Source organism: Simochromis diagramma, unplaced genomic scaffold (assembly GCF_900408965.1).
Source record: "Simochromis diagramma unplaced genomic scaffold, fSimDia1.1 OVJJ01000577.1, whole genome shotgun sequence".
Taxonomy (NCBI): domain Eukaryota; kingdom Metazoa; phylum Chordata; class Actinopteri; order Cichliformes; family Cichlidae; genus Simochromis; species Simochromis diagramma.
The window spans coordinates 160,467-171,229 of NW_024387339.1; the positions used below are offsets into that span (position 1 = coordinate 160,467).

The window sequence follows — 10,763 nt, forward strand, 5'->3', positions numbered from 1 at the left end:
CCGCTCCAGCCAGCCAGAGAATCCCCCGCCGCCCCGCCCCTCTCCTCCCTGTGCAGCAAGCAGCAGGCGCCTATGCAGTCGTTGTCTATGCAATCCTCAAAATGCACATGCATGATGTTGGGGCAGCATGGATGCGAGCAACTTTTTTCCGATGCCATGATGCCGCCCTCACCACAATGCTGCTCTGGGCAACTGCCCATGTCGCCCATATCAAAAACTGCTGCTGTCTTCAGCAAAGCATACAGACTTGTTCTAACTAAGGGCTGTCCAAACTTTTTGCAAAGAGGGCCAAATTTTATAAAGTGAAGATGCCCAGGGGCCAATGGTTCCTTTTGACATTTTTTCCATAACAAAGTTACATGAAAATATAATGAAGAACAATTTTAATGGTCACAATTACCTTTATTTTTAAAATGGAACTGTACCTAAATAAAAAGCCACTCAGGCAAGCAGGAACAACTCTAAAGACACAATTGTGCCTTTCATTTATATCTGGAGAGTCAGATAACATTGAACAAACTGTGAAGAATACCCTACATTTCCATGAGTTTGCAATATCTTTGCCTCATGAACATTTTAAACTGGAGTTATAAGTAATGAAAAGTGGTCTGTTATCAATAAAGTTAAACAAAAAGTGAATTTTGCCCTTCACTTTTACAAGATCTTTCAGGAAGCCAAAGTTTTTCACATCTACAGGAAGATTACACAACTGGGAAATTCACTTGCACAAGAAATACACATATTTACACATATGTAAATACACACAATATGTACACAACACACACAACTATGAGTTAAGAGCATAACATCAACAGTTAAAACCAAATCTTAAATGTTTAATAAAGTTCAGCACAGGCCTGCTGATGAGCCATCATTTGATTCAGCTGTGCTAAACCCGAAAGAGAACTAAAACATGCAGGATAGCAGCTCTCCAGTAATTTGGACATCCCTGCACTACTGAGAGGGGTGATACTGAGATATAGATTTTAGTAAAGCGATCAGGTCTGGTTTGAGGGCAGTGGTTGAGATGCGTAAAATATCGTGGGAGACACTCATCCTTGATCTCACAGGGTTCTTCTTTAAGTTCATGAGAGAGAATTTTGCTCACACAAGTATGTGGAACGCGATAGCTGTTGCGTAACTCTTCATTTGGACATTAATGTCCACTGGGAAACTGTCAGTAACCTCTTTCAAAGCTGGGAAGTGTGTGGTACAGGGCTCTGTTAGGGACAAGTGTCTTTGGAAAAGTTGCCGTTTGCTTCCAAAGGCCTTGATGTGAGCGTATAGTTGGCTCACCACTGCGTCTTTTCCTTGAAGATTAACATTCAGCGCATTCCGATGCTTCGTGATGTCGACCAAAAAGCCAGATTTGCCTGCCATACAGGATCAGACAGTTCTTCCACTGGTTGTCCCTTCTCATCCAAAAACTGTCTGATTCTGTCTGAGAGAGAAAAATCGCTGTAGTGCAGACCACCTCACATCGTTGTGATAAATTATGTCACCATATTCAGCCTGGATGTCGTGCAGAAACTGCTGAAACTGTGGGTGGTACAGAGCTTTAGAGCAAATACAGTTGATTGTCTTTGCTACTGGTTTCATAACATCATCAAATTTGAGATGTTTGGCACAGAGAGCCTGCTGATGAGTGATACAGTGAAGTTTAACAGCGTTACCTGCTTCTTTGCTGACTTTATTGCAGATCCGCCACGGCAGGTGCACCATCAGTAATGATGCCTTTACTCCATGGTGGCGTCACATCATCAACAGCTTCACAAACAGAAGCCAATCCTCTGGTTTGACCCTTAAGGCTTTTGAGATCCAGCGGCTCCTCTGTCACGTTCATCTTGTCGTCGACTCCTCGTAAAAGAATCAGCAGTTGCGCGGTGTCAGATGCATCGGTGCTTTCATCACTGCTTCAGTTTTTCAGCGCGCTCACTTCCTGTTAGCTTGTTATATGTTGCAGCAAGTTTAGTCTCGTAGTGTCTCCTAATGTTGAAATCCTTAAACAAGGCAACAGTCTCTTTACAAATCAGACAAACACAACTGCCTCGAGTTTCAGTAAAAAAATGCTGCTATTCCCACCGCTCCTGAAAGCGGCGGCTCTCACTGTCAACCTCTTTTTTTTTTGTACAGTCGCCATGGCAGAATTGAGCAGAGAAGGGCGGGCTCACAGCACAGGTGCAGGTAGCTGAAAAATGTGCTGCCACCATGTGGTGAAAAAAGGAATTACATTTTTAAAGTCATGATTTATTTATTCGGACTAAGGAAGTGAGCCATAAATAATACATAATTAGACTGAAGCTGCGGGCCACGTGAAATCTGACTGTGGGCCGTGATTGGCTGGTGGCCGGACTTTGGACATACCTGTTCTAACTGCTTCAGACAATCTGTCACCCTTTTATTGTAACCACTTCCTGGGTCTCATTTCAGTGGCTCATAAGTATCTTTGCCACTGAGCAGTGACAACTTTTCTCATGATACTCTTTCTGGTTTAGCAAAACTGTGCACCTACTCTTGTCTGCCAGAAGGATGATAATGTTGGTGTCATTACTAAGTGATATAAGTGCCAAGCAAGGGATAGTACTGTAAAAAGCTCAGGCACAGAATTCCACAAAGAAGCCTCTGATAGACAGTAGTCATGGTTGCCTAATACTGAAATAAAAGCTGTGTTCAGATTCAGGGGCCGCATCTTTTGGAGGCTGCATTTGGAGACCGATTACGTCACAGCCAGGCGACAAAGGCTGTCCAAATTGGAAGAATCCTCCAAATGCGTCCTTCATTTTGATGGATGGGTCGGGTGTATCCTCCAACAATGGCAGCTACTTAGTTTTAATATTACTCTTATTACTCTGTTCAATACTTACATTAAATTATTATTGATCATATTGTTATAATAATATAACAATATATTTTAAAAGCGCCAATGGCGGAGGAGCATGGCGAAAGAGTTTGAAATATTACTCTTTCTGGGTCACAAAATAAACTTTCAAGATATTTTCTTACTGAGGGTACATCTGTGGACTCTCTAACATGCTTGTCAGGGGCACAGCAGCAGAAGCTTAGAAGGTGCTGTCCTACCAAGAAGTCAATGTACTTTCCACTAATTGTATTTGTGCATTCCAAAATATTATTTTATAATTTAATATCTTTGCTCAGACTCCATGGTAATGATGACATCCAGAAATGCCACTGATTTTAAAGATGTGCTGATTTACTTCACTGAAGGTTCCACTGATCTCCGTTACCTGGAAAACACCTGAGGTTAGATTGTTTCATGATGACTGACCTGTGAATCTTTTTATGTTGACTGCTTTCTAGGTTTGATCAGCTGACCACTGTGACCAACATCTTGCTGCTGAACCTTGTGATGTCCTCCCTGATCTTCATGATCAGCCTTCCTTTCATGGCAGTCTACATGCAGCTCTCTAACTGGATCTTTGGCGAAGTTATGTGCAAGATTGTTAGTACTGTCTACTATCTGGGTTTTTACAGCTCTGTACTCTTTCTAGCCCTTCTGACCTTTGATCGGTACCTTGCAATTCTGTACCCGTTGAATGACTCACAAGTGAGAAATCGAAAGTATGCAGGAATCTCCTGCACTGTTGTGTGGCTAGTCAGTGGGTTAGCATGTATCAGACCAATGATTATCTATAGTAGTTTCTTTTCTAGTCTTGATAACAAAACTTTTTGTGAGGAGTACCCTCGAAACCTTACCTATGTCGATATGGACAAGCTGAGAAAATCTGGGTTTTACCTTCAGCTTAGTGTTTTCTTGATTTTCCCACTGATTGTTATTCTCTACTGCTACAGTAGGATTGCAATCACTGTTATGTCATCCAGGATTGCAAGCAAATTCAAGACAGTCAGGCTCATCTTCATCATTGTGCTGTTGTTTTTCATGTGCTGGACTCCTTTCAACGTTGTACACTTGATGAACATTAACAATGAAGTTAAGAGTGAGTGTGAGGACAAACAGAAACTGGGTTATGCACTTCAAATTACTCGCACCATTGCCTACTTTTACTTTTGTATCAGTCCTGTATTCTATACTTTTGTTGGGAAGAAATTCCAGAACCACTTCAGGCATCTGCTGGTGAAACACTTCCCAAAGTTAAAGAGGCATATGTCTGTTAGTCAAAACAGCAGAAGCTACGTGAACACAAAAACGACACCAAATGATTATAGGGATATTTAGCGAACCAGCTTACGGCCATACCACCCTGAGCACTCGTCTGATTTCGCAAGCTAAGCAAGGTTGGGCTTGGTTAGTGCTTGGATGGGAGGCTGCCTGGGAATAACAGGTCAGCCCGGGCACCACGGCACGGTGGTTAGCACTGTTGCCGCACGGCAAGAAGATCCTGAGTTCAGTTCCACCAGGATCCTTCCGTGTGGAGTTTGCATGTTCTCCCCGGGTACTCCCGCTTCCACCACAGTCCAGAGACATGCAATTAGTGGGGATAGGTTAATTGGAAGCACTAAATTGCCCATAGGTGTGAATGTGAGTGCAATTGGTTGTGTCCTGTCTCTGTGTTAGCCCTGTGACCTGTCCAGGGTGTACCCTGCCTCTCGCCCTACGACAGCTGGGATAGGCTCCAGCGCCCCCCGTGACCCTGAAAAGGATAAACAGAAGTGAATGGATGAACGAGCAAGTCATGGTTTTACAACCAACTGAAGGAAGGTATGAGTTCATCAAGAGTGGAACTTTCGGTTTCCAGGAACTAGCGTCTAGGACTCAAACTTCTATATCTTCATTATTCGAGCCAAAGTCCCAAATTTAGAACGAAAGGAAACAGATTGAAGTTAGAAAGGGTAATTAATGGATACTTAATGTTCATTTCTTTTGTATTAGTCTGACATTATTTTTGTGTAAACACAACGTACTTAGGAAATAAACCCATTTATGACCATGCGTTTCTTCATGTTGTTCTGCACATAATAAACTTCACTTCCAAACAGTATTTTTAAACTTCTGATTTGCTTTTTACAAGCACTTTACAGTGTGTGTGGTGTGGTAAGTTTTACAGAAAAGCAAGCAGAGATGATGCCTCTCTTTTCTAGATTCACACAAACAGCTTCCTTCACTAGATCATAGGGATGTAAGAAAATATCGATACATTAAAATATCGCAATATTTCGTGTAATGATACTGAATCGATATTCAAAATCAGTGTTATCGATTTTTTTTAATTGAAAAATTACATGCATTTACTGTCTATTTCTTTTGTATGTTGCAATTCAAACTCTGGCCACTTGTTTGCAGTTTTTACCGCCTTTATGTTACGGAAAAACGAGGTCTCGCGATAACTGTAGAAGCGTCTAGTTTGCCAAAAACCAACGAAGTAGAACAGTGGATGTGTGGCCAATTGTGCTAGCTAACGGATGACCGAAGAGGAGAGGATACAGCCGGCCGCAGCAGCTTTCAAAGCTGATGTGTGGACTTATTTTGGATTTAGGACAAAAGAAGGCAGTAAAGACTATGATAAGAGCTATGCAGTCTGTAAAATCTGCACCGCCAGAGTCAAATATTTGGGTAACACCACAAATTTATGAACACACGTGTGTAGACACCATAGCAATGTAGCGTCAAATGCTAATTTTAAAACGAAACGAGGTGATCCCGCTCAACGGACAATTGAAGAAGTTAACTTTTCGAAACTACCAGGAACTTCAACTCGTGCAACAAAAATAACGCAGTCAGTACTTGTTTTTATTTGCAAAGACATGCGCCCTCTGAGTGTTGTGGAGAATAAAGGATTTCATAATATGATTAAAACGCTGGAGCCCCGTTACACCGTTCCTTCCCAACAACACATCACGGACATCGCTCTGCCAAAGTTGTACCAAGAAGTCAAAGCGACAGTGCTGGACTCTCTCAGCTCGGCAGAGACAGTTGCTTTGACATGCGACGCTTGGACTTCGAGAGCCACTGAATCGTACGTAACTGTTACAGCACATCACATTACTGACCAGTGGAACCTTCAGTCTCATGTACTACAAACCCGAGCCATGCATGACAGTCACACAGGTGAGCACATTGCAGCGTTACTAACTGACGCTGTGGCTGAATGGGGATTGAACGCAAAGGACCTTGTTGTTGTTACCGATAATGCACCAAATATGGCTCTCGCGGCTAGACTTGCAGGCATGACGCACATACAATGTTTTGCACACAGTCTGAATCTCGCCTCACAGAAAGCACTGAAAATACAATCCGTGGTGCGACTTCTCGGGAGGATCCGACGTGTAACAGCCTTTTTCAGGCGCAGCACCACAGCCAGCAACCAGTTGAAGCAGAAACAGTGCCTCCTTCAGCTACCAGCTCACAGATTGATCACGGACATAATTACAAGATGGAACAGCTCCTATGATATGATAGAACGATTTTTAGAACAGCAACCAGCCATCTGTGCGGCTCTGCTTTCTGCAGAAGTTAGGAAGAGTGAAAAAGAAATCTTCACATTAAGTGAGTCTGACATCACATGTGCAAAAGAAGTTGTCAGGGCACTCAAGCCTATGAAGGACGCCACCCTGGTGATGTCAGAGGAGAGCATGCCAACCCTGTCCATCATTGCTCCTCTTCATGCCAAGCTTGTGATGGGTGCACAAGAAAGTGTTGATGATACACCGACAGTAAGGGACATTAAGACTGCCATAGCAGAAGATCTGGGAAAGAGATATGTAAATGAGAGGGAGACACTATGGATGGCATCAACTGTTGATCCTCGGTTTAAGGACCTGCCCTTCCTGTCTGAAGCAGAGACCAGTGAGACCTATTCCAGACTGTTGGACACTGTGGTGACTGTGATAAAGAAGGAAGAAAATGTAAGTAAATAAATTAATTTATTTGGAAAAATTCAACTGAAGTTATAAGCAAGTGAATAAAGTAAAAAAAAAAAAAAGTATATTGATGACATTTGTCATCAGATATTAGTGCAGAACAGGGTGAATCTTGGATTTGAATTTTGACTTTGTGACATTAATACTATTTGAATTTAATGTTTTTAAGGAGCAAAAGAATAAGGAGACTGACAAACAGGTGGAGGAAGAGAATGCCATCGAGGAGGCTCATCACCCACATAACAAAGACAGCTTTGACTCGATCCCTCGGCCACCCCTAAAGAGACAGAGGACCTCATGTGCATTGGTGGACTTGCTTGGAGCTACGTTTGCCTCTACTAGTGACAATACTGCACCAAAATCAGAACATGATGTTGCTGCAGCTGAGATCAAGAGGTATAGAGATGAGACCCCTTTGCCTCTCACAGGAAATCCTCTCAGTTGGTGGAAGGACCATGAACAGGAATACCCTCAGCTATCCAAAGTAGCAAGGAGTTTCCTATGCATTCCTGGAACAAGTGTCTGTGCAGAGAGAGTTTTCTCCTCTGCAGGAGACATAGTAAATGCACAGAGAAGTGTCCTGAGAGCTGACCATGTCGACCAGCTTGTATTCCTGCACAAAAATCTGGAAATTGAAAAACAAGCACTGAGAAAACACTACACATGTAAAATGTTTGACATTTTGGTTGAGTCTCATAAGCACTTTTATTTAAATGAGTAAATTCCCTTTTTCAGGTTTTACTAAAAGTGTTCCATTGATAGACATTGCAGAGCTGTACTTTATTTTATTAACACTTAATTGTAATAGCACTTTACATTGTTTGTTAATGTTTACTTGGATGGATTCTTCAAGCAGTTTCATTTTTGGTTTATATTTGTTTATGTTAAGGTCACATAAAAAGTACTTTGTTTTGATGCTCCATAGAGCAGTTTTTGGATAAGTACTTTACAATCAGAGTACTTAGTAAGTAAGACCTCAGTGTTACATTGTTTACCTTTTTTCATGTTAAAGAAATAGTTGATATTTCAGTAAAGTAGTTTTTGTTTGTTTATTTGACATGACTTCTAATAAGGCAGATGTTAATTTCTCCATTCATTTTGAACTTAGAGAGTGTTTTTGTTTTAGATGGCTCATGTCAAGCATTTAACAGTTTGGACTGTTTACTGTGAGTTTTCCTAATTAAATTCAGTCCTAAACACAAATATCGTCTGGCTTTTAGTATCGCAATATATCGTATCGTCTCCCCTGTATTATGATAGATATTGTATCGCCAGATTCTTGCCAATACACACCCCTACTAGATCAGATTAAAACAGTTTGTGTGCCTGTGAAGGTTCTCAGTCATCTAAGTCATTGCAGTCTAAGGAAAAAAGCAAAAAAGAAAAGCATCTGGACTACTTTAAGCTACAGAAAGAAGTCCAGATGCTTTTCTTTTCAAGCTCCTTAGACATGTAATTTGTACTGCTTATCTGAACTATACATGGAGAGCTTCACCTTTATGCTCTCCTTCCTTGATGAAGAATTGCAAACATTAAAAATATTAAGATATTTGTAGTGGCTGAGGACCACGTGTCTCTGAAAAAAACTGTTGTTCATTTGCTCAAAAACACAGGCCACAGCTTGATTTTTAAAATATATATTTTAAAACAAACCCTTTCAATATCTACAGGTATAAATAAAAATATTAATCAGAATAGAGTGCTCGTGAAACAGCCCATAAAGGTATATTAGACACTTGGTTGCTAATCTGACATCTGAACATCATCTGTGTGGCCATGTTTTCTGTGGATTGAGGCCTGCACCTGGTTAGCTTGCCCAGTCGATTGAATCGGACATGATCAGAGCTGCTCTCCACTCTCCATTATTGTCAAAGTTTTCCTTGTTTTTATGAAAAGACAGATCACTCTACTTTGGTACAAATTTCATTCATGTCTATTATTAGATTTGACAAGCAAGCAGAGCTTGCCTTGCTTGTCCTGACGAAACATCACTGCCATACATACAATGTCTACAATGCTAGCGTCACTATTCCTATACAGACAATTATGGCAAGTGAGTATCTCTACTAAAAAGGTATAACACGAGGGTTATATTCAAGCAAAACAATCCAGGACACCATTCTGTTAGTGATGAGCAATCAGTAGCTTGTTACTGAATAATGATAAGCAGATTAGTGCATATTACTGTTCATGTGCTGCAGCCTGGAGTTGCTTCCAGTACAAAGATACTTACTCAGTAATAACAACATAATGACATCCCATGGCTGCTTACACACTTACATTACTTTCTCCTTGTCCTTGTGATGCATTCGAGGTGCAGATCTCTATAAAGTCTAATCATGGTATAAACTGCTAGGCATCTAGCTAGAAGAAGAGTTAACTGAGTACAGAAATTTTGTATTATTCTCCTCCTCCTTTAACAATACCCCATAAACATGTGGGACATAAAAACACCACTTGGAGAACTTTGGGAGATGACTCTTTTGCTCTTTGTCTGATGAAAAGTTCTATCTGCTCAACTGTTTTGTTTTTCTTTTGCCATTTATTTATTTAGTGTTTTCAGTTGGTGAACTGTCTGGCCTGCAGGCAGGACACTTCTGGGCTTCTTAGTATGAACCCATTCTGTTTTAATAGCTCCAGTTCAAGATTCAAGATTTTTATTTGCCATTTGCGCACAGGACCAACCGTCAATGCACATTGGAAGAGCTCCCCAGGTCAAGTTACATTTTTACAAGGTAAAAACAAAGCAACTCAAAAAAGAAAATAGAAATATTGCAAAGAATGGAGCAATTATAGTATTTACTATGTACAAATACACACTAAAGAGAGGGTGGTAATACAGATCCTAGAATTGCACACAGAATATTGCACATTTTCACAAATCTGTTTCAGTTACTATATTGCACATTGTGGGTACCTAATAATTCTTTCTGCTCTTTTTTTTTAGCAGCGTTGCGTGTACAGCGAGTACATGGAAGGATGTTTTGTACATATGATCCTCTCTGCAGACCTGATGACTCTTTGCAGAGCCCTTCTCTCTGCCTCTCTGGGCTTTTTTTCTGTTGCTGTGGTGTTGAGGTGTTGAGAGTCCAGCTCAGGTCTGCCCTAGGTCCTGCAGTCCCAGGGATCTGTGGCCATTGGCCTCTCCACCTGTGTCCCTTTGTTGATAAGAGGCTGCAGGGGAGCAGGGGGTTCTTCCTGATGTTCCATGGTCTTCTCTGTATTGAGGATGAGGTTGTTTTCCACACCATAGGCAAGCACGATGTCTACCAGGGTCCTGTACCCAGACTCGTCCCCCCGCTTGATGAGTCCCAGGATGGTGGTGTCATCAACATATTTGATGAAGATGGAGTTTTCCTGGGTGGAGACAAAGTCATAGGTGTACAGGTTAAAGAGTTTGGGGCTGAGGCAGCAGCCCTGTGGAGATCCTGTGCTGATGGAGAGCTCAGCAGACATGCGTCCTGTGGAAGGAGATTTCTTTTCTCATGTATTAATCACATATTTAATCATATCACATTAGTTATAGTAATATCACTTTCTCACTTTACTATAGTAAGAGCACTCCATTGTCATGACATCACACGGAGGCAAAGGTAAATCGAGAAAGAAGAAAAGGAGGGAAACAACAAGGACAGACATCACAGACGCCACGTCCTGACCCTGAACGAAGACCATATCCTCGTCCCGACGCTGACCCTGAATACGTCCCCCTCACTGACGATGAGCCTGACAGCAGTATGACAGTGAGGAGGGGGAAGCGCTTCAAACTGTGCTAACGACACGTCAGAGACAACAAAAGCATGCAGCTGCCAATGGTGGAAGTGGCAGGGCCAGAAGGCCCCAAAGTTTGGGAAGCAGCTTCTCATCTTTTCCCAGGAATATCGCCTAAGAAATGAGAAGCTCAGTGCCAGGCAAGCTAAAGTCAT

At 41.7% G+C, this 10,763-nt stretch overlaps 1 protein-coding gene across 1 annotated transcript in view; it reads left to right on the forward strand.

Annotated features, from left to right (window-relative positions):
* The window catches only part of LOC120718217 (C-C chemokine receptor type 3-like), a 24,917-nt gene extending 20,430 nt beyond the window's left edge, over positions 1-4,487 (forward strand). The window contains exon 3 of the mRNA XM_040006652.1: positions 3,319-4,487. Within this exon, the coding sequence (XP_039862586.1) occupies positions 3,319-4,195 (877 nt within the window). The 3' untranslated portion in view covers positions 4,196-4,487. The remainder of the gene's footprint in view (positions 1-3,318) is intronic.
* Positions 4,488-10,763: the final 6,276 nt, after the last annotated feature.